At 34.6% G+C, this 23490-nt stretch overlaps 4 protein-coding genes across 7 annotated transcripts; 3 read left to right on the top strand and 1 right to left on the bottom strand.

Moving 5' to 3' along the window:
• Position 1: 1 nt before the first annotated feature.
• On the bottom strand, positions 2–4438 carry LOC111712497 (zinc finger protein 678). Of its 2 annotated transcripts, XR_002767471.1 has the most exons (5): positions 4375–4438; positions 3594–3852; positions 2518–2748; positions 481–2287; positions 2–301 (listed from the first exon to the last, which is right to left on the bottom strand). XR_002767471.1 is itself a non-coding variant. In XM_023487129.1 (4 exons), exons 1-4 carry the CDS (start codon positions 4435–4437, stop codon positions 954–956), a joined length of 1887 nt encoding a protein of 628 aa, XP_023342897.1. In that variant the 5' UTR covers position 4438; the 3' UTR covers positions 464–953. The 2 variants fall into 2 exon arrangements, 1 of the variants encoding a protein (XP_023342897.1); XM_023487129.1 differs by lacking the exon at positions 2–301 and having other exon boundaries at positions 464–2287.
• A 3635-nt stretch (positions 4439–8073) lies between these two features.
• Positions 8074–23490, top strand: LOC111712496 (zinc finger protein 236). The gene is made up of 14 exons (XM_023487128.1): positions 8074–8334; positions 8384–8551; positions 8703–9867; positions 11438–11699; positions 11789–11947; positions 12633–13735; positions 16844–17105; positions 18455–18927; positions 19480–19492; positions 19608–20681; positions 20842–20936; positions 21234–21495; positions 21556–21786; positions 22227–23490. Exons 3-14 carry the CDS (start codon positions 9802–9804, stop codon positions 23399–23401), a joined length of 5175 nt encoding a protein of 1724 aa, XP_023342896.1. The 5' UTR covers positions 8074–8334; positions 8384–8551; positions 8703–9801; the 3' UTR covers positions 23402–23490.
• On the top strand, positions 8118–9730 carry LOC111712494 (zinc finger Y-chromosomal protein 2). Its single transcript, XM_023487126.1, has 3 exons — positions 8118–8334; positions 8384–8551; positions 8703–9730. The coding sequence occupies exons 1-3, from the start codon at positions 8118–8120 to the stop codon at positions 9728–9730; spliced, it is 1413 nt and encodes a 470-aa protein (XP_023342894.1).
• Positions 16033–20878, top strand: LOC111712493 (zinc finger Y-chromosomal protein 1). 3 transcript variants are annotated; one of them, XM_023487125.1, is made up of 5 exons: positions 16033–16083; positions 16844–17105; positions 18452–18643; positions 18716–18961; positions 19608–20878. In XM_023487125.1, exons 1-5 carry the CDS (start codon positions 16036–16038, stop codon positions 20780–20782), a joined length of 1923 nt encoding a protein of 640 aa, XP_023342893.1. In that variant the 5' UTR covers positions 16033–16035; the 3' UTR covers positions 20783–20878. The 3 variants fall into 3 exon arrangements, with proteins under 3 accessions (XP_023342893.1, XP_023342892.1, XP_023342891.1); XM_023487124.1 differs by having other exon boundaries at positions 18455–18961; XM_023487123.1 differs by having other exon boundaries at positions 18452–18961.

The raw sequence follows: 23490 nt of genomic DNA, 5'->3' as shown, positions 1-23490 counted from the left end.
GAACAAAAGTTTGTAACATTTTTTTCACATTATGGTATTTTATATGTTAAAATGTAAAAAAATATCAAATTTGTAAAAGGTAAAACCCACGATGACCTGTTTTTTTCAAATGACCGTTTGGCCTAATTAATCACGCTCATTTTGAGTCGTTCAGAGCCAGGAACTCTTGTATTGTGGATATCAAGATAAATGATTGATCTCGACCTTTATTAAACTGCAGATTAATATAATCTTTCTTTGATATTCCGCATGGTAATCGTACACTAAGGAAATACTGAAATGAGAGTATTAAGCTTTGATCCTTAAATTAAAAGTGCTCACAGAGGATATCAAGGTCAAGCGATCAGGATTATGAGAAGCCAAAACAAAAGTTACCAGTTCAGTACATTTTTCTTTCTTAAGAAATAGTAAATTAAAATATGTAAATTGTAAAACTAAAATTTTCTGAAAACCTTGATTTTCCTTTGTGTTAATTTTTACAAGGTGTCCCAATTAACATGTAAACAAAAATGACTTTAAAATCGTCTTCGATCATTGCAGCATTTATTGATGAATCTTCTTCTGTTATTGTTCTCTTAACCTATCAACATCATATTCCTCCTATCTTGGGATTTTCAAAATGTGGTCAGTCTGCGTTTTTAAATCAAAATTCATTAAGATTCAAGAATTGTTTTCTTTTCCAAACACCTAAAATTCGATAACAAAAAGCTTAAGACATAATATGAATCAAAATTATTTTTCTGGCTGGATCAAAAAAATACATGCCCTTGGTTTATGGTAATTTTGAGTGGGTTTATGTAAAATTGAGTATTCACAGACATTTATCTCTTTGAAATTATTTATGTATTTCTGCCTTCTGGAGTAGACACAAAATTGACGTGATTTTTTCCTGTTCAAGACAAAACATATTTCAGATAATGGGTTTAAAAGTTTGTAAGCCGTAGAGGCACTATTCAAAGAACGTTAACAAAATCATGTTTATTCTTCAGATGCTTTTTCAACCCATACTGCGTTGTTGCCACATACTCACATCGGTTACAGGGATGTTTAATCCTGTCATGTTTACTTTCAACGTGCTGTTTCAAAGTTGTCTTTGCTGTCGCAGCAAACTCACATTGCAAACACTGATATTTTACCCCTAGATGAACGGCCTCTTTGTGTATTCTTAAATGAGCTTTATCCTGTCCTGCATATTCACACATATCACAGGGAAAAGTTTTCCCGTCGTGTTTAACCTTCTTGTGTCTTCTCAAATAGTGCAAAGTTTTGCCAACATAAGCACACTGATCACAATGCTGCTCTGTTCCTTCATGTCCCTCCTTATGTTGTTTAAGTGATGTAGAATGATGAGTGGTAAAACTACACTGATCACACATAAACAGTTGAGTTTTATCATGAACCCTATCCCTGTGTAGTTTCAAGTTTCCCTTGGTGCTAGCTAGATGTCCACACTGATCACACTGGTGTTTTGTATCTTCAGGTTTAGATTTAATCTTCTCAGGTTTAGCAACTTTCTCCTCAGGTTCATCCTTCTCCATCTTCTCTTTTTTCTTCTTTACCGGTCTCGCCATGTTACCGTGGCGCCATCGTTTGTGAGTTCTCAGATTACTCGATAAGTTTCCAACATAGTCACATTGATCACACGGATATGTTATCCCTTTATGAACTCCGTCATGGTGGTCTTTTAGCTGATGGAATTGAGTTGAAGAGTATTCACACTGATCACAGAAGTGTCGTTGTCCTTCGTGAATAGTTTTAATGTGGCGTTTCAAGTTTCTTTCTCCAGTAAACACACTATCACATTGATCACAGGGATATTTGACACCTTCATGGCGGCCCTTCGTGTGTTGGCGCAAAATCAACATTTTTCCAGTTTTGAAATCACAATATTCACAAGAAAATTTAGCTTCTAAATGATTTCGTTTCCTGTGTGCGCTTACTTGGAAGCGTGTTCCAGTGAACTCACATTGATCGCAATGATCGTCTATCCGCGAATGGTCCTGATTAACGTGTTTCTCCAACCCCTTCGCTGTGGTAGCAACATGTCCGCAATCATAACATGGAAATCTTCTACCGTCGTGTTTCCGCAAATTGTGGTTTTTCAGTTTGAGCCTTGAAGTCCCGACATATTTGCAGAGATCGCAGTGATGGAACATATTGTGATGACAGCTCTGTTTATGTTCTTTCATGTGAAGGGGGCTGGTGGCAACAAAATCACATTGGTTACATTTATAGTCAATATTTTCTGTGTCGAGCAGTTGTTTGGATTCGTTGCCGCCCACAGATTCTGAAATCAGAGAGATATTTTTTTTTATAATTTTCAACGTGCTATTATTAAACTTTTAACCATAAACAAATATCCGCTTGCTTTTGATTATTTATTAAACGTGGTTCGTGGGCAATATTTTTCAAGTTTTATCCCAAAGTAAAAAACGTGAAACCCACCCCCTCCAAAAAAAAAAAAAAAAACAAGAAACGACAACGCCAATAATTAAGATTGCATCGATAATTTCTCACCTTTCATCTCTTCCTTTCGTTCCGTTTCTTCCTTGAGAACCATGCAGAGAGAATCTGCGATTTGTTTTGGATCTATACTTCCTAGTTTCTCCAGTTCTCTGACATCTATCTTAATATCTTCCTCCTCGCAATCCTCTTCCATATCCTCGTACCTTTCATCATAATTATCCGAATTCTCCTCGGCCTTGAATCCGTTTTGTTTAGTCCGCTCCGGTAGAAAAACTGAATCACCTGAATTTGAAAAATCGATGAGCACAACTATAGATTCACAATTTCAAGTGCCCTACCATGAGAAGATGGGGTTCATCAACAAAGGGTCGAACAATTTAGGGTCAAAAGACCCAGGGTCAAACGACCTAGGGTCAAAAGATCCAGGATGTAACGACATAGGGTCAAAAGACAAACAGTCAAAAACGCGACAAAGGGTAAAACGACGAAGGTCAAAATGGAAAAAAATATTTTATGTATTATTTCAGGGCTAGGTTAGGACTATTTCTGGGCCCAGCGCTGCGGCTAGGACAGGCTAGGGGACCGAGCGCGGTGGCTACATAGTTCTAATTAACCAAAAATTGTCTAAATGAACTTATACCCGTTTGTCATCTTTTTTGACCATACATCGTTTTACCCTTTGGCCCCTTTTGGACCGTTTGTCGTTTGACCCTAGGTCGTTTTACCCTATGACATTTGACCCTAAGTCCGTGAATCGAAGATGGCAATTCCCGATTTACAACGGTACCCTTCAAAGATTTTAAAAGCTGACTATTTTCGACTGTGCGTTGTCTTCAAAACAACTTGCATTAGAGTCTAGATCAGATACGAGTTTAGAGGGTACGTTGTGAAACGGGCGTGGAAATCTTGGAGGGTCACTTAAAATTATGCTTACAGTCATTTTAAGGATTTCCATACCGATTCACAACCGGTATCTTCCACATTGTTAATCAGATATGTTAACAATAACATATTGGGTAGTATATATGCCTGGTCACAAGTTTTCAGTACAACCGGTAATAGCCCTCAAACGAGAATTGATAAAAAAAATATTACGTAGTAAGAAAAACGTGACAAAAATAGGATACCTTGGATAAATCTTAAAGCAAAATCAGTTTCTTCTTTGAGCCAGGATACTCCAAGTGTAAAAACTGTGTTAATAGAGTCAATGTGTTGCTGGGCAGCCTGGATAACAACGTCATTAAACCCCTTCAGCTCCTCTCCCTCCTTCATCGGGTTGATTTGTTGGATTAAGAGTAGGTTATCTTCCATTCCATTCCTCAGATTAAGAATATCAATCATAATGTATTTTAATACTCGTTTATCATTAGAAACGGTTTCGATACTCTAATATTACAACATATATATATTATATAAAAATGTTTAAAAACTGAACTGTTCCGGAAAATATTTCATTAACTGACTAGGGCGGGAACCCAGCTTTGCCTCAAACATTTCTTTAAAAAATTAACCCACTCAGTTTAGAACTGTTAAACCGAGCTAAGAACGTTTCCGAGGTTCTACCGAGTAACCCTTTCAAAATGCTTAGCAAATTGGTCAATATGGTTCACGAGTTATGATCTAACATACAAAAAAACATTTATAAAAATATTTAGAAAGGTTTCACGGGCATAAATTTCCTTTCAAAAAATTCCTACAATAAGATTTCTTCCAAGAAAAGTTTTTACGATTGTAAATTTTCTAAATATATCTCAAAATTTGACAAGTATTTATTTACTAGTTTCTTCTGCACACATAGCAGATCATGCTCAAAATAAGATTATTCAAATTTAAAACTATAATACTTAAATTCATAACTTAAAATTTATTAAATAAAAATAAATCTAAATCGTAAATTTATATATGTTCCTGTATTTCTCGTAATTTCTCTAATCGACGAGACAAAAGATCCGATGAAAAATCAAACTCCATTTTGTCTGAAACAATTAAACATATGAATTGAGGACCAACAACGTGCTAGGGCCGGCCATAAGCTACGTCCAAGTATTTCGGCCAAGTGCCGCGGCCGTGGATTTCGGTGAACCCTAAACTGGTCGTTAATGACAGTACTGGGGAGAACAAGAGCCAGGGGTAAAAACTTTTATTTCAGGAATGATTTACATTTCTTCTGACCTTTACACCATGCCAGGCCAGTTTTTCCGCCGGCAGTAAATATAAAACTTGATTAAAATTCGTTTATTTGGATGCATAGGTTCTCTCTGATTCATGCAATTTAAAACAATTAAGACGTACAGATCAATCGTTTAAAAAACACGACACTGCAACTCATAATTTGCAAGAAAAATCTCTTTACTGCCAATTTTCTGCAAGCTTATGTTGTTTATTTACTGAATTTGCCGCTTGCGTCAGATAAATCGTCTTCACTAAAAGTATTTAATAGGCGACCTGCTATCCGACCTACGGTCCAGTAAAGCTACTGCAGGTGCATTTATTAGTAACGATCAGGAAAAAATTGCAGTAATTGATAGCATGATAATTGATTATTCAAACAATAAAAAAAACACGGCTTAGCAGCATTTTAAGAATTGTTTTTTTTGGTTTGTTTTTTGTCATGCATCCTTATACCCTAATTTTCACATGGTACATAATATGTACGTTATAGTTGTTATATATAGCCTGCATAATTCTAAATCAAAATTTTTTCGCACCAAGAGAATAATTATGAAATAAATCATGGAAACGAATTATACTCAGCAAGGGCGTATACAGGGGGGGGCATGGGGGGCAGTGCCCCCCCTAGACTTGTAAAGGGGGGGCGTAGCCCCCCCCTAGAATTCTGCAAGCCTTTCACACTTTTCAAATCTTAACTGAAGAGTGAAGAACACAAAAAAAATAAGTTTGCTTTTCATGATTATTATAAAAAATCAAAATTTTAAAATATATATAATTACAGTGCAGTGCTCATGCTGTAACCAAGTTAACCTAACCAACCTAACCTAATTTTAACTTTTAAGTTCACAGAGTACACAGAGTTTAGTTGGGTTCAGAGAACACACAGTCTGCATACATTTGTACAGCTCACACACTTTACATTATATGCTAGTCTTGTTTAGTAGTGATGTGTTTAATTTGGATTGAATTTACTTTATTCATTGCACCCCCAATTTGTATTTCAAACTAGCTGAAGTGCCCGGCGTTGCCTGTGGAATTTTAAAAATCTAATTAAAACAAAAAATTATAATTTATTTAGCTTTTTTTTCACAACAGAAACTTTTACAAGTCATAATTTTTTTCTGGACCTTTGTACTTCTTTTCATCTCATAGAATTTAAGTTTAAGTTAAGTTTTTATTTTCAAAAATGTCTTTTAATATCTCTAGTTTAAATACTAAATATACCTATAAAAGTATAATAAAATGTCGATTTTTTAAAAACAATTTTTTTTTCTGCTAGTTTTGTTTGAAGGAGAGATAAAGTAGTGCTTAGAAGGTAATTATTTGGACTGTATGTGTGCCTTTCAAGTATCTTATACTTATGCCTGATATCCAAGAAGCCAAGTGTTATGACTTTACAGTTCGAATTTTGCCCCCCCCTAGGAGCTCCTAGGGGGGGCAAAAAAAAATTTTGCGCTTCGCGCAAATCTTGCCCCCCCTAGATTTATTTCTGTATACGCCCTTGATACTCAGTCGTTGCAGTTCTTTTATGGGTTGGGTTCCCAAAGAATGGGTTTTCCTGGAGGTCAAGTTTCTGTAGGTCGAGTTTTACCTACAGGCCTGCAGTACAGGCCCCTACTGAGCCCATTCTTTCCTATAAGAAAGTGGTCGTGTATTTCACGTACTCCGGGGTACGATATGTTGGCTGAACTTCTGACATACTAACTTTCCGACCTACTGCAATGTCGGACCAACGCCAGCTGTTTATTTTTGTATTATTTGAGGGTTAGGATAAAACAATTTCTGGGCCGAGCGCTGCGGCTAGGATTGGCTAGGGAACCGAGCGCCGAGGCTAGGACAGGCTAAGGGGCCGGGAACTGCGGCCACAAGTCCATCTAGCAGCTGTAAAACCAATTGCTAGTAGATCGGATGTGTAATATAGAGTATTTGGCGTAGGTCAGAAGTGGAGTATATCGGATTTGCGAAGGTCGAAAGATACACCATCGTAATTTTCTTATTTATCAAAGACGACTTTGACAGAATACGAATACCGCGTCTTAGACTAAAGAAAGTTAAAACAATAACATTGCAATCCATTTCTGCAGAATTCTTGAATATTTTAAATTGGGTTGGTATAGAGAACGATTTTTGGACCCCCTCCAGGCCCCCCCTCCTCTCAATTTTATACATGGATCTTATATGTTAGACATGGATATGATTGACCATGTGGCCGCAGCGCTCGGCCCCCTAGCTTGTCCTAGCCGCACCGCTCGGCCCAGAAAGTGTGTTAACTAACCTAACCCGTGGCCGCAGCGCTCGGCCCAGAAAGTGTCTTAACATAACCTAACCCTTATCTATATATAAATAAATACTATTTTTAATTTCGTTATGTACAAAATTTTAACTCTATTTACTACTAATCATAAATATATGGTCGACACTACATTTCATTAACTAAATTGTATTTGTGACATTTATTTTACTTGAACAAATGCTACCCCTGGAACCTTAATATACCCCCCCCCCCCTCCCTCCTCATAGTAAATTACGTTCCTTAGAACGTATGGAGTGCTATGGAAAATAGAACAAAAATTATGAAATTTCGAAAAGTATTATATCAAGTATAAATGTTCATTGAACAAAATAAATTTCTGCCTGAATTATGAAGTTAAAAGTTATAAAAGATCATCCATTTACTATTCTAAACAAAACTAGTCATTTTTAAATAAAGATCCTCCAAGTTTTAAAATATTTTTATTCAAGGTTTATATACCCTTTACTATTGAGTCTAATTAGAAATATAAGGGTGGGTAGAGGTAAGTCCCTTTTCTCTGTATCCGCCGCATAAAAGAAGCACGCTGGGGTTTTTAAAGTCTAATAATTCCACCACTTCACTCTGGACTTAATTAATTCTGAATAGAAAAAATTGAATAGTCTTTATGTCCTTTAATTATCTATTAAATTGGAATAGATTTTCTACTCATGTATGGTGCCCTCGTTATGAAAAATACATTAAAATCCAATAAGAGCCTTATATTCTATATTGTGTGTTGTCTCAAATAACTTTCTCAGATATAAATTAATAAAAACTGTCGAATTTAATTGAATTGACTTCAAATGCTGAGGGAAGGTGACTATTAGAAATATTATTTGTTTGGGTAAAATCATATTTATGCATTTCTAATTATGTTGATGAAGTTAAAGAAATTATTTTCAGAAAAAATGAACCAACAAACAGATATAAATCCTTATCCGCCAGACGAAGAATTTACTAGATTATATTTACTTAAAGAACTTGAGGAACAAAAAAGATTTCAAACATATTTTTTTTTTGTTAAATTCTGACATTGCCATTTTAAACATTTGAAAATTTAAATTCTGACATTGCCATTTTAAACATTTGAAAATTTAAATTCTGACATTGCCATTTTAAAAATTAAATTTTTTTTTCCTAGAGTATAATAACTGAGACTGATGACAAAAGGATATTGAAACATATAATGATTGATATTCTCAACCTGAGGAATGGAATGGAATATAACCTACTCCTAATCCAACAAATCAACCTGATGATACAGAAGGAAGGAGAGGAGCAGAAGAGGTTTTATGATGTGATCCATGCTGCCCAGCAACATATAGACTCTATAACCACAGTGTATACGCTGGGAGTATCCTGGCTTAAAGATGAAACCGACTTTGCTCTGGGTTTAATTCAAGGTATTATTTGTTACATTGACTGAACACTTTATAGTTTTTTTGTTTTTAGATAATTCAACTTCGCCGTTTGATTCTTCTTCTCATTATGCAACCTTTGAACCAATTAAGGAAGATGAAGAAATAAAAATAGAAATTGGAACTTCAACCTTAGATCAATCTCAGAGCTCCGATTCTCTTGAATTAATCTTAAAAGAGGAATCTAAAGAAGAAAAGGAAGGTAAATTCTAATATTAAAATAAAAAAAAAAAAAAAAAATCTTTAAAAATGTATAATGTTCATTTAATGTTCAGAAACATTGGATAAGATTTGTTTATACATTGCGTAGAGAACTGGTTTGTTCAAGATTTTACAAAATTTATAATTTTCAGGATCAATTATCTCTGTTACTAGAACAAGATCAAACGAGAAAAATGAAATTTTGGTTCCTAGATTTCCATCTGATGAAGAAACTGATGGTCTGAAAAAATTAAAGAAACAAAATTCGTCTGAAATTAAACTTTGTGATCAGTGTGGGTTTTCTGGGACAAGATTTCAACTTTACTGGCATAAAAGACATGTGCACCAAGGTCTCCGGTATCCTTGTACACATTGTGAATTTAAAGCAAAGCGTAGATCATACTTAGTTTTACATATTCAAAGAAAGCATGAAAACATCAAATATTCTTGTGACAAGTGCACAAGTACTTTTACAGATGAAGGAAATTTAAAAAGACACTTTAAAAGTGTTCATGAAGGACGAAGATTGTTCTGTGAGTTCTGTGATTATTCCGCAAGTCAACAGTCTCAACTGAAAGAACACATTGATGGAGTTCATAAAGGTATAACATACCCATGTGATCAGTGTGAATATATTGCAACTAAAGCAAGTAGTTTGAGACTACATAAAAACAAAAAGCATAGTGATGTTGTGAAACCTGTTAAAAAATATAAATATAAGCAGAAATATAAGAAACCTGATGGCTTCAAATTTCAATGTGATCAGTGTGGACATTTAGCCAAGTCAAAGGACCTTCTAAACCTTCACAAACTTTCTCTTCATGACCCGCAGAAATATCCTTGTGATGAGTGCTCTTATGTCGGAAACACACCTCTGTATTTAAAAAATCATAAGAAAATAAACCATGGAGAACCAGAGATGTTTCCCTGTGATTTATGTGAATATGCTGCACGCCAGAAAGTGCATTTAAAGACTCACAAGGAAGCTGTTCATCTTGGGATCAAGTATCAATGTGATCAATGTGAGTTTGCAGGATCTACAGCAGGCACTTTGAGACAGCATAAATTGGGTAAACATGATCTAACAAAACACCCTTGTGACCAGTGCGAGTTTGTAGCGACAACTAAGTATGGACTAACAAAGCATTTGAGAAAAAAGCACACAGAATTTAGTAATTAAGCATCAGTGATGTCATGATATTTGCTATACGTGGATAGATAGAAAATGAAATATTTCGATTACAGAGAAAAATGGCTGAATTAATAAAAGCTTCTTTACCAAATAAAGAGAGATCGTCTTTGTTTCAAGATCTCAAGGAATAAAAAGATTTTGCATAACTTTTTTTTCTCCATTAAAAATAAATTGTTCATTCCACCTTGGATTCTACCTTTTGCACATTCTACCTTCCTTTGGTTCATTCTTTCTTCTGTATAGTCTTCCTGTTTGCACATTCTACCTTTTGTACATTCCACCTTTTTTACATTCCACCTTTTGTACATTCTACCTTTTTTACATTCCACCTTTTGTACATTCTAACTTTTGTACATTCTACCTTTTGTACATTCCACCTTTTGTACATTCTACCTTTTGTACATTCCACCTTTTGTACATTTTACCTTTTGTACATTCTACCTTTTGTACATTCCACCGTTTGTACATTCTACCTTTTGTACATTCCACCTTTTGTACATTCCACCGTTTTTACATTCCACCTTTTGTACATTCTACCTGTACATTCCACCTTTTGTACATTTTACCTTTTGTACATTCTAACTTTTGTACATTTTACCTTTTGTACATTCCACCTTTTGTACATTCTACCTTTTGTACATTCCACCTTTTGTACATTCTACCTTTTGTACATTCCACCTTTTGTACATTCTACCTTTTGTACATTCCACCTTTTGTACATTTTACCTTTTGTACATTCTACCTTTTGTAAATTCTACCTTTTGTACATTTTACCTTTTATACATTCTACCTTTTGTACATTCTACCTTTTGTACATTCTACCTTTTGTACATTCTACCTTTTGTACATTCTACCTTTTGTACATTCTACTTGTACATTCTACCTTTTGTAAATTCTACCTTTTGTACATTCTACCTTTTGCACATTCTACCTTTTGTACATTCTACCTTATGTACATTCTACCTTTTGTACATTCTACCTTTTGCACATTCTACTTTTTGTACATTTTACCTTTTGTACATTCTACCTTTTGTACAGTTTACCTTTTGTACATTCTACCTTTTGTAAATTCTACTTTTTGTACATTTTACCTTTTTTACAATCTACCTTTTGTACATTTTATCTTTTGTACAATTTATCTTTTGTACATTCCACCTTTTGTAGCTTTGGTACATTCTACCATTTGTACATTCTACTTTCAAATTAAATGGATTCTTAGGACTTCTATATATAAATTTGGCTTGTCTGTCTGTTTGTTATGGTGTTTGTTTGTTTGTATCCAATAAACGTAAAAACGGCTGAACCGGTCGGGCCCAAATTTTTTGTGGGACATCACGTGACCAAAGGGAAGCTTTATGAATGATAAAAAAATTTTAAAAAATGTGTTTTAAAGGTTTTTAATTTTGTAAACAAATTTAATTTCTTGAAAATCCGCGAATTTTTTTTAATAATCGGCAAAAAATTTTTCTTCTTTGTTTTAAAATGTAAACAAAAAGAACATGTTCACAATTTGAATAGAAGATGGGCGCGAAGCGCCCTAAAAGCCCAGTATTTAAATATTACCCTTTTTTTTAAACCTTACCTTACCTTCACCTATTGTCTTCCAATTCTTTGAGCTTTTTCTGTTTTTCAATATACTCTTAAGTTTTGAAAAAAAGAAATCCGTTTTAAATGCTAAATCTATCGTGTGATTAGAGCATAGAAGTTGTTAGTAATGATAAACGAGTATTAAAGCATATTATGATTGATATTCTCAACCTGAGGAATGGAATGGAAGATAACCTACTCCTAATCCAACAAATCAACCTGATGATACAGAAGAAAGGAGAGGAGCAGAAGGGGTTTGATGATGTGATCCATGCTGCCCAGCAACATATTAACTCCATTAACACAGTGTATACTCTGGGAGTATCCTGGCTTAAAGATGAAACTGGATTTGCTCTCAAGTTCGTACACGGTATTTTGAATACATTTTTATTGTGAACTTATTGTAATTTAAAGTTAATCATTCTCTTCCTGATTCTAGATCTTTATTTTATTTTGTAGAAAATACTGTTCTACTAACTGTTGGAAGGAGTTCTCCAGATCCTAATTCTAGTGTGGAACTATTAAAAGATGAGGATGATATAAAGATAGAACTTGGTTCAGATCAATCTCAGAGTCCTTGTCTTATCTTGAAAGAGGAAACTGAAGATGATATGGAAGGTAAAAAGTATGTAATTTGTTGTGGCAACACGCATGATCCCATTGAAAATGCATCAATTTTAACAGAAAGTTCAGCAAAGATAGAACGATGAAAATGGCAACTAAAAGTGTTGCTAGTAAAGGTGTGCAAAGACTTAAAAGGCCAGTTTTTTTAAATGGGAAGAAAATAAATCAAACATTTAAACCATCATATTATTCTGACCATAGGATACCAGAGCCCGCGATTTAAAAATTTTGGCTCGAAGCGTAATTCCTTAAACCCGACTTTAAGACCCGATCTTCGACCCCAATCTGACGACAGCTTGTGTCACGTGATTGACAGCTGCAAGATCTTCGGCTCGACTTAAGGAGTTAGGCCCAATGAAAATAAAACCGACCTTGGTTGGTTTTAGTGGAGTGTAAGGCTCAATGTTGAGTCTTGTTCTCTCAAAACCCGGAATGCGCCAATTCCTACCATGAAAATCCGCCAAATAGAATATTAAACCGGTTTTTTGATCTCAACTCTGTTGAAAATGAGATGCAGCTTTAATCCGAAAGCTCAAGCCGTAAATAAGGCCCAATGACAACTTAGACCCGAGCCGTTTTTTCTCGAAATTTTTAAATTGCGGGCTCAGTTTTCACACGGAATAATAATTATTACGATAAATTACCGAATTACAAAGTAATCAAAAGTTGATATTTTTAGAAGACATCAGCTCTAATAGTGGAACTAAAATAGATGAAAACGAAGACCTGCATTCTGCAATGTACTACTGTGACCAGTGTAATTATAATGGGACTTCACCGAGGATCCTTATGACTCACAAGATGTCGGAACATGGATCTGTAAAAATATTATGTAATGACGATATAACTGCAGAAACAAAAGATCTAAATAAACCTGAGAGTGGAAACCCGTCAGAAAGAAAACTCTGTGATGAGTGCGGGTTTTCTGGTTCAAAATATCAGATGTATTGGCATCTTAGAAATATACATCAAGGCCTACGCTTTCCTTGTTCTCAGTGTGAGTTCAAAGCAACGCGTAGGTCACTTTTAAAACTGCACATTCAAAGAAAGCATGAAAAAATCAAGTTTTCTTGTGAAAAATGCACAAGTACTTTTACAGATGAAGGAAATTTAAAGAGACATCTTAAAAGTATCCACGAAGGACAAAGGGTACTTTGTGAATTCTGTGATTTTTCTGCAACCCAGCAGTCTCAGCTTAAAGAGCACATTGACGGGGTTCACAAAGGTATAACATACCCATGTGATCAGTGTGATTTCATAACAAATATTGCCAGTTATTTGAGACAACATAAAAAGAACAAACACGGTGATATTACAAACCAGAAAAAGAAGTATAAACAGACATATAAAAAGCCCGATGGCTTCAAATTTCAATGTGATCAATGCGGGTATTTGGCGAAGTCTAAGATTGTTTTAAACAATCACAAACTCTCAGTACATGACCCAGAAATATTTCCATGTGATGAGTGTTCATATGTTGGTAAGACTCTTATGTATCTGAAACATCATAAGAAAATCAACCACGGCGAACCAGAACTTTTTCCCTGTGATTTGTGTGAGTATACTGCTCGCCAGAAAGCTCATTTAAAAACTCATAAAAATTCCGTTCACTTAGGGATCAAATATCAATGTGATCAATGTGATTTTGCAGGATCTCAGGCAGGTTCTTTGAAACACCACAAATTGAGTAAACATGACTTAACAAAACATCCTTGTGAAGAGTGCCAATTTGTAGGGACAACAAAATATAGTTTAACGAAGCATTTAAAGCAAAAGCACGAATAGGTATTAAGTACATTGTATAATAGTTTTCGCCATGCAGCAAAAATATGTGTTTTACAAATTCAAGCTCAAAATATGTTTTTTGGTTATTCTTTATCAATTTCCGATTTTCGATTTACTTTTTATATTTCTGAATAGAGAAATTTTAAATGAATTATTGATAAAGAGAAAACTGAACTTCTGTGTTAAATTAGGAAATGTTTTCATATTTTTGAAGGAAATTTGAAATTTAAGGAACAGGATTTTAAATTCTCCATAGTAAGACAAATAAAAATGGTCTCCAAAAAATCCATTCAAATATTTTGAAAGTTTGAACTTTAATTGAAATGACAATCTCTAAGAACTCCTTTCAGGCATGATCTGCAAATGTTAAAGTCAGACTTGTGTTTATGTTATGAATCCTTACAGGGCTCTTGGTGGAGTATATAAGAAAATTTCAGATTGTTGTCATGATATTCATAAGAGTGCATGTATCATGCATGCAGAATATATTATATTCAATATTATATTTACGAATATCTAGTGTATCAAGATAAAAAATGAAGGACACATGCAAAATTTCCAGGCGCCTCTGTTTCTGTTTTCTGCCTACTGTCTCAAATCAAGAACCAAATTTATAACATGTTAATTGAGCAAATCTGACCCTGTTCCTCCGTCTTCTCCAAACCCAGTCCAACGACGTATCACATCAGTTCAGTTCTAATTAACACCACGGTAAACTGCCAGGAGACCAACCTAAAAAACAGCCCTGCTATGGCTGCTCTCCCTCCGTTTAGAATCAATAGAAATCATATGTTTAGTTTTATTGCTCAATCTGCAGATTAGATTAGATCTGCTAGCATGGGAAAACTCGTACATTTATCAACAATATTAAAACCATGACTAATTTTATAGGTTTTAATTAAATCATAGTGGAGTCTTCGATTTTCAAGGGATTGTAAATTGAGTTCTTACAGTTTTTCACTGTACGATGAACCAGTGAGTCCTGAAACCATTGAACCCGCCCTTTTTTTAAATTTTTTCAAATAGTTTCTTTATCTCCTACAACACTACACTCCAAGGACAACAAGCTGGCACGGAAAACCCTAGGTGTGGTTTATAAAGGTTGATAAATGTAACTTTGTCTCTATTATTATTATTATTATTAACAATCAACCTACAGACAACGTATTACGACCTGTAGGCTGGAACACATTGAAGATAGGGTTGAGCTCCGCCACTTTCCCTGGTCTATATGGGATCTAGTGGTTCAGATCTGGCCTGAATTTTTAGGATTCAATGTGTATGCCAGATAAGCGTGGATACTAGGGGAGAAATAAAGGGGGTGCTTTGTAAGCACTTACAGGATATGGTACACACTTCCATTGATTGGTTCATTGGTTGGTTTAAGTAATCCTGACCAGGGAAAGTTCAGTAATGAACCGGTAAATAAAACTTTTTAATTTATTGTACCTGCAAATTTGAATGTTCTTACTGGGATTGCCGTGATCGTCATTTCAATTCGCCAGGTGCCTTCATTCCATTTTGCCAATGAGTTAATTAAATACAGTCAGTAATACTGGAACACTTTAAATATACTCTTTAACTTATTAGTATAAGAACTAGCGTTAAAAACAGTAAATATGGCGTGGAATGTTTGTTACTAAAGTGGTTCATGGACTGGTGTGAGCCATGATTCAATCATTTTACCCAGCTTCCTACCTCTTACCATTAGGGTTTGTCCTGCTGAACCATCTCCGCCAAGATAAGCTCTTAAAACCCGGACATTAGCTATTGGGCCTTTTGCTTTAAACTCAGACATAAATTTTGAAATGTATAAATCTCTTCTGAGCTTGGCTACTACTGGACACTCAAATATAACATGAGATTCTGTTAACTTAATATTGAGGCCTAATAACTCGCAGTGTGGGCAAACATCATAAATAAATCCATAACGGTTTTTATACCTATTGCCCAGCTGAGCATTACCCCCTCTTACTTGGCATAAAATTTTACTTGATTTAGTATCATTAACATGGCTTTGTATTTTAAACCAATTCCAGGGTTGGGGGGTTGTAATTAAGGTTGAATGTTGCCTTTTTACATTCATTACATATGCTACTGCTGGTTTTACAGACATGGGAAGTTAATGAAATCCAACGATAGTTTTCAGGCTTACATTTAACACCTTTGAAGCTATGTGTACCCTTATGAATATCATGACAACAATCTATTGTTAGGAACTATGATCTATTTATATATATATATTTTTTTTTATTGAATAATAAATTGATTATGTATATATTTATTTTTCAGATAAAATGAGTTTAATGGATTCAGAAAGGTTTAGATTATTGAGAGCACTTCAGGAAATTTAGATTTTGAAAAACTAGACTTATTTTATAAATTTTATTTTGAAAAAGTAAAATCTGTTATTTTTATTTTGTTTTGACTGAGATTTTAAATCCAAGAAATCAATCAGATAAAACAGTTTAAGCAACAATTAACATAAATTTATAGTAAAACAGTTTTGAACTTTATCAATCTTTTAAATTATAAGTGTATGTAAATATGTTCACTTTACCCTCCTAGCCGAATTTTCTAACAAATTTTAATGCTTGCAAGATAAAATCTTTGCCGAAGTTTAGAAATTTATTAAAAACCTTGCTTGAACGAAGAAAAATTCGGATAGGCCGGAAACTAGATTTCGGTGTCAAATGTTTTAACTGGAATATTACACAATTTTATTAACGAAATAATCATAGTTAATAAAACCCTCAAATATACAAAATATTTAATAGTTATATTTTACTGTACAGTATGACCAGAAAACTCTGGAATAGCAAGATGACTTTTTAGCAATATTTAAGTGTATTTGATGTTGTTACAAAGAAAATAGTTTTACTAGACACTTATCAAATCACTAACTAACTGATATTTGTGTGTTAACACTGTACAATTACTATTTACCAGGCTCATTCGACTTTTTAAAGTTAAGACTCTAAAAGTCGTCTTCCAATACCTGAGAAGTATATATGAGCGAAGAGCCTTATTATAAAGATATATTCTTTTAAGTTACAAAAGTTTGCAACCTGATATCGTATTAAAAAAAATCTATTCTGAAAATAGAGCATAGAAGCTGTGACTGATGATAAACGAGTATTGAAGCATATGATGGTTGATATTCTCAACCTGAGGAATGGAATGGAAGATAACCTACTCCTAATCCAACAAATCAACCAGATGATACAGAAGGAAGGAGAGGAGCAGAAGGGGTTTGATGATGTGATCCATGCTGCCCAGCAACATATTGACTCCATTAACGCTGTGTATACAATGGGAGTATCCTGGCTTAAAGATGAAACGGGGTTTGCTTTTAGTTTAGTTCAAGGTAAGGTGGATCCGCATTTTAAATACTGCCCTTTGAACTATTGATCTTTTGAACTATTGTTCATTTTAACTACTGATAATGACGTCATTTCCTGTAGTTCAAACAACACATTATTTACTCATATTAACTTTTAAATATTCAGTTTAATATTTTTATATTTCATGAAAAAATATAGGTCAAACAATCATCACAAAATAGTATACATGATCAAACAATATTTCACATATGGACATAAAAATAATTCAAATGACCAAAAAATTAGCTTAAATGAAGCATTTAATAGTTGAAATGTGAAAAAAATTGTTTAAATGAGCAAAACAATTAAGTTCAAATTATCCAAAACATAGCTTACAAATGAGCAAATAAATAGTTCAAATGATCAAAAAGATAGTTTAAACGAGCAAAGAAACTGACAAATGAACAAAAAATAGTTCAAATGAACAAAGACATAGTTCAAATGAGCAAATAAATAGGTCAAATGAGCAAAAAACATATTTTTATATGAATCAGATAGGTCAAATGAGCAACTATTTTGTAGCTCATATTGAATTAAATATTTTTGTGAACCCCTCCCCCCGCCTATTATTTTTGTACATGGCCTAAATTTCAACTATTTTGTATCATTTTAGGGTAGGTTAGGTTAAGACACTTTCTGGGCCGAACACCGCAGCTAGAACAGGCTAGGGGGCTAAGCGCTGCGGCTAGGACAGGCTAGGGTGCCAAACGCTCTGGTTAGGACAGGCTAGAGAGCCGGGCGCTGCGAGCAAAGTGACCAATAATATCAATTCTTGGTCAACTATTTATTGGCTCATTTAAGAACTATGTTTTTGCTCATATGAACATATTTTTGCTCATTTGAACTATTTTTTTTGCTCACTTGAACAATGTTTTGTACTCATTTGAGCTATTATTTGGCTCATTGGAACTATTTTTGACTCATTTGAACCATTTTTTTGTTGCTCACTTGAACTATTTTTTTGCTCATTTGAACTATTTTTTTGCTCAATTGAACACTTTTTTTGTTCATTTGAACTATTTTATTCGATCATTTGAACAAGTTGTTGGCTCATTTGAACTTTATTTGCCCAATTGAACTATTTATTGGCTCATTTGAACTATTTTGTTTGCTCATTGGTTAAACTCATCATTTGGAGTTTAACCACTTCTTGTCATTCATAACATTTGAGTCCAGCCGGGTTCCGAATTATTAATCAATAATTTCCAATTTGTGAAGTCGCCACTTGATAAATAGCCATTGAGAAAAGGCCTTCGGAAAATTACCTATCACCTATTTTCCGGGGGGGGGGCTAATGGTCTTTAAATGGGATTAAATGAATATAAATTAGTAGGAGATTCCACAATGTCAACTGTTGATGAAGTTGAAAGGGAACAATCTGAGGATTTTGAGGAGATTGAACAAGATGAAATCAATTGTGAAGATATAAAGATAGAGCTAGATGTTGGAGACAATATTTCCCTTCATAAATCAGAGCTGAATGGTGGGGACGATATTTTCTCCCAGGAATCAGAGAGGAAAGTTGCGGACGATACCCCGGGAATAGAGCGGGAACCTCGGGACGATATTTTCTCCCAGGAATCAGAGATGAAAGTTGCGGACGATACCCCGGGAATAGAGCGGGAACCTCGGGACGATATTTTCTCCCAGGAATCAGAGATGAAAGTTGCGGGCGATACCCCGGGAATAGATCGGGAACCTCGGGACGATATTTTCTCCCAGGAAACAGAGATGAAAGTTGCGGACGATACCTCGGGAATAGATCGGGAACCTCAGGACGATATTTTCTCCCAGGAATCCGAACTGGTTAAACAAGAAATTAAACTTGAATATATTCAAGGTAAAAATTTATTTTGTAATTGTTTAACTTTTCAAACTAATTGTGTAACAATGTACATTATAAAAAGTTGTTTTTTGTTATTCAATAATTTGCTTTGAATCCCGCTAATCTAAAAACTTATTTTTCCAGGCCCATCTTCAAACCGGCTCTTTGTAAAGGAGTGTTATCTACTCTCAGACAATGATAAATTTCAGACAAATTTAAATAAATTTGTACTGAGTTTATTATAATTGTATATAATCTTGACTGCATAACTACATTTTCTAAAAGCAGTGTTGATTCATTGGTTTAATTTCCTTTCCTACTTATTGCCTTATTTGAAAGACTGTTGACTATCTTTCTGTTCAATCTTAGAGCAAGATTAACAGCTGTCAAGATGTGGCGGGGGGGGGGGGGGGGGGGGGGGGGGGGCACGCATCGCAGCAACAAGAAAAAAGGTTCTTTCCTTTTTAAGGAAATGTGAGTGTTTCAATTTCAATTGACATTTTTGATGAAGAATTACAAAAATCACCTTTTAGAGAAACCACAATTGTTTGCATTGCATGTTCTCTTGATCAGACACTGTATTTAAATATTTTGAAGAAAAAGCTTTTAGTCCCTTTAAACTCTGAAGAAAAACATGGATATAAAATGTTTGTTTTTTCAGACCATGCCTGTCCGTCTGGAGTAAAAAAACAAGATTCAAAATATTCTTGTGTTCGATGCAACTATTCTACAACTTCAGACAAGCAGCTGAAAAGGCACACATTGAAAGAACACCAAGAACTTAATTTGAAAGATGAAGATGAAGATGAAGAGGAAAAAGTAGAACACATTGATCAAGAAATTCAGTTAGACAAATCCTCCAAAACAGTTCAGATAAGTCACAATTGTGGTGTTTGTGATTATATAGGAAAGAGTTCCAGTGGTTTGAGATCACATATGAAAAGAAAACATGAGTCCGATAAACCCAAACACGTGTGTCATCTGTGTGGATATGCTGCCCACTGTAAAGCTGTTCTAAGGAATCATATAGAATATAAACATGAAAAACGTAAATCAAAGTGTCCCCACTGTGATTACCACGGCACCAAGCCTATTTTGAGACTACATATTAGGAACAAACATGAAGGATTAAAATTTCCTTGCGATGAATGTGAACTTGTATTTACACGATTATCTCACATGAAAGAACACAAGATACGCATCCACCTGGGCTTAAAGCTTTATTGTGATCAGTGCAGTTCAAACTTCTCCACTGAAACTAATCTAAAGAGGCACATTAAGAGTGCACATGAAGGATTTCGATATTCCTGTGATCAATGTGACAAAACATTTAGTCAGGTGACAACTTTGAAGATGCACATTGATGGCGCTCATACCAATTCAAGATATTTTTGTGATCAATGCTCATATGTTTGTAAAAATTCTGGAAATCTTAAATCTCACATACATTTTAAGCATTCAGATAAACCAAAGAAAGCTAATACCAAAGAAAATGAGGGTGACACATTTCCATGTGAACATTGTCCTTATGTTGGTACGAAAATTTTGTTGTATCGTCATAAAAGAGCGAACCATAAAGGAATTCGAGCTGCTTGTGATATGTGTGATTTTACAGCGGCCGATAAAGCTCATTTGAGAAGTCACAGAGAAAGTGTTCATCTTGGTATTAAATATCCTTGTGATCAATGCAACTTTGCCGCGTCTTCTAAAGGTAACCTGAAGCAGCATAAAGAGGGTAAACACAACGATGAAAAGTTTCCCTGTTCAAAGTGTGACTATGTTGCGACCACACTGTACGGATTGAGGAAGCACACGAAGAGCAAACATCAAGAATAATCAAATCATTTTGTATCAGGTTTAAGAGAAAATGAAAATTATCTAAAAAATACATAAAGTGTCAAGAATTGAACTCAAAATTTTACATTTTTCAGAGATAATGTCGGAATCCGACAAAGTGTTTGTTAGAATCTTAGCTTTTAAATACTTACAGGTACAAATTAGAATTATTTGCTTACTTGCTTGGGAATATTTGTAGATTTGTCATCAGGGTTCCAGATAGAATACAAAATAAGTAAACTTATTTCATATTCGGGGGATTGGAGAAGATCCTGATACTGTGAATTTTTCGGATTTGATTTTTCTTTCACCTTTCCTTATAGTTATCTCAACTTGTCCTTCCCTGTTTATCTTTTAGTTGGGCGGATCTGGATCCAGGAAGCCAAAATGTTGGGATCCAACGGATCCGGATCCTAAGCACTTATGAAATTATTTTGTTTGTGTTTACCAGAGCATAGAAGCTGTGACTGATGATAAACGAGTATTAAAACATATAATGATTGATATTCTCAACCTGAGGAATGGAATGAAAGATAACCTACTCCTAATCCAACAGATCAACCTGATGATACAGAAGGAAGAAGAGGAGCAGAAGAGGTTCGATGATGTTATCCATGCTGCCCAGCAACATATTGACTCCATTAACACCGTGTATACTCTGGGAGTATCCTGGCTTGAAGATGAAACCGACTTTGTTTTTAAAGCTATTCAAGGTAAAATAATTCTCCTTTAAAGTTAAACCTAGTGTGCATAAATGTATTAAAATTTTTCAGATTCTCATGGAACTAATAAAGATGAATTTAATGATATTGAAAATCCAGAAACTACTGAGAACCCGGAAAGAATGGATATCCATGATGAATGTAATGATCTGGAGAACCTGGAGAACCTGGAGAATGATGGTCTGGAGATGAAAATAGAGATGGAAGAGTTTGAGAGTAATGAATGCCTGGAGCCCACCATTCAATTGAAAGAAGAGGAAGAATGGAAGCTAGATGTTAAAGGTATAAGGTTCAGGATATTCATTTATCTTCTCTTCTCACAAAATCTCGATTTTGAGTTCTCTTAAACCCTAGATATGAAATAAGTTTTGGAATGAAGATTTTTTATTTTTGATCAGCAAAATTGTCCTTTTTTGCTTTAAACTATTTTGGAATTTCTAAATTTGATATGATTCAACATAATCTTCTGTTGATTTACAAATTTGATGTTATGATATTAAGACATTTGTATCAAATCGGCGGGATTATTTATATTTTTCTAAAGTTCGTAGATTTACTCATAGAGGTTCTAAGATGGACGAAAGATTTTGCTGATTAAAGTTTTCAGTTAAAATCTGAGCTGACTTATCTTATGTATACGTCCTGAACCCTAATTATGTTTTTATCTTCTTTCTTTGAAATTTGTAGACATGACATTTTCTTATCAGTTGTAAATATTTCAGGCAATGGGTCTATTAATGGCTCGAAGAACAAACAGTTAAAATTCCCTTGCACCTTGTGTGATTATGTTGCTGGATCCAACCAGGTTTTGAAAGTACACACAGAGTGTAAGCATGACGGAGTGAAATACTCTTGTGAAATGTGTGATTATTCAGGGTCCAAAGGACAACTAAGATGGCACAAGAAAAGCAAACACGAAGAATCATTTAATCAGTGTGAGCATTGCGAGTTTAAAACTGTAAACATTTCTCATTTAAGGTTACATATTGAAAACGTACACCGGGGTGTTCGATATTTTTGTGATCTTTGTCCAAATTCCTTCAGCGCGGAGAGTAATCTGAAACGGCACATCAGGAATGTCCATGAAGGAAGAAAATTTTCATGTGATATATGTGACTATTCAGCGCCTCGTCTCGGTAAATTAAAACTTCACAAAGAAACTGTGCACAGTGGAATAAAATATTCCTGTGATAAATGTGATTTCCTGGCTTCACATGCACAACATTTGAGAACACACAAGGCAATTAAGCACAACGAGTTTGACAGTGCGAACCCAGTCAGCGTTTTCCCATGTGATGCATGTGAATATGTAGCCAGTAGTAAGCGGTATCTGAAGTACCACGTTGAGAGCAAGCACGATAAATCCACTTCATTTTTATGTGATCAATGTGACCATATGGCTTCTACGCGGGGTAATCTAAGGGTGCATATAGAAAACGTTCATAACAAAAGTAACAGTTATTCCTGTGACCTATGTAATTATGTAACGACCTCAAAATTTAATGTAAAAACTCACAAATTAAGACACGAAGAGGGTCAGTTTTTATGCGATCTGTGTCCATACATTGGGAAACGAAAGGGTTGCTTGAAAAAGCACAAGCAAGTTAAGCATGAAGGAATCCGGTTTCCTTGTGATCTATGTGAGTATGCTGCTCAAGACAGTGCTCATCTGAGAAGACACAAAGAATGTGTTCATCTAGGAGTAAAGCATGCCTGTGATCAGTGCACGTTTTCTGCCTCCACAAAAGACAACTTAAAACAACATAAAGAGACTAAACACGACTTACAAAATTATCCATGTTCTCTTTGTGTTTACAATGCTACATCTCAGTATGGATTGAAGAAGCATATAAAGAATAAACATACAATTAAGATTGACTTAAGCTGTATCCTGTGATTATTATAAATGATTTAAAATTTATTTTTATACTTTTTTATAATTTAGTGTTGTGGCATAAATTCTGAGCAATAGAGCTTTTAATTTAA

Source organism: Eurytemora carolleeae, unplaced genomic scaffold, assembly GCF_000591075.1.
Source record: "Eurytemora carolleeae unplaced genomic scaffold, Eaff_2.0 scaffold1198, whole genome shotgun sequence".
NCBI lineage: Eukaryota > Metazoa > Arthropoda > Copepoda > Calanoida > Temoridae > Eurytemora > Eurytemora carolleeae.
This window is presented reverse-complemented; position numbering and strand designations above follow the sequence as displayed.

Coding starts and splice junctions, on each gene's coding strand:
- LOC111712494 (XM_023487126.1), top strand. CDS start 8,118: ATGATTGATATTCTCAACCTGAGGAATGGAATGGAATATAACCTACTC. Junction 8,335..8,383: donor TGCTCTGGGTTTAATTCAAG/GTATTATTTGTT, acceptor TTTTGTTTTTAG/ATAATTCAACTTCGCCGTTT. Junction 8,552..8,702: donor ATCTAAAGAAGAAAAGGAAG/GTAAATTCTAAT, acceptor TATAATTTTCAG/GATCAATTATCTCTGTTACT.
- LOC111712493 (XM_023487123.1), top strand. CDS start 16,036: ATGAGTTTAATGGATTCAGAAAGGTTTAGATTATTGAGAGCACTTCAG. Junction 16,084..16,843: donor GATTATTGAGAGCACTTCAG/GAAATTTAGATT, acceptor TTCTGAAAATAG/AGCATAGAAGCTGTGACTGA. Junction 18,962..19,607: donor TAAACTTGAATATATTCAAG/GTAAAAATTTAT, acceptor TTGTTTTTTCAG/ACCATGCCTGTCCGTCTGGA.
- LOC111712496 (XM_023487128.1), top strand. CDS start 9,802: ATGGCTGAATTAATAAAAGCTTCTTTACCAAATAAAGAGAGATCGTCT. Junction 13,736..16,843: donor ATTTAAAGCAAAAGCACGAA/TAGGTATTAAGT, acceptor TTCTGAAAATAG/AGCATAGAAGCTGTGACTGA. Junction 17,106..18,454: donor TGCTTTTAGTTTAGTTCAAG/GTAAGGTGGATC, acceptor ATAAATTAGTAG/GAGATTCCACAATGTCAACT.
- LOC111712497 (XM_023487129.1), bottom strand. CDS start 4,437: ATGGAGTTTGATTTTTCATCGGATCTTTTGTCTCGTCGATTAGAGAAA. Junction 3,853..4,374: donor AGAAATTACGAGAAATACAG/GAACATATATAA, acceptor TTGTAATATTAG/AGTATCGAAACCGTTTCTAA. Junction 2,749..3,593: donor TGCTTTAAGATTTATCCAAG/GTATCCTATTTT, acceptor TTTCAAATTCAG/GTGATTCAGTTTTTCTACCG.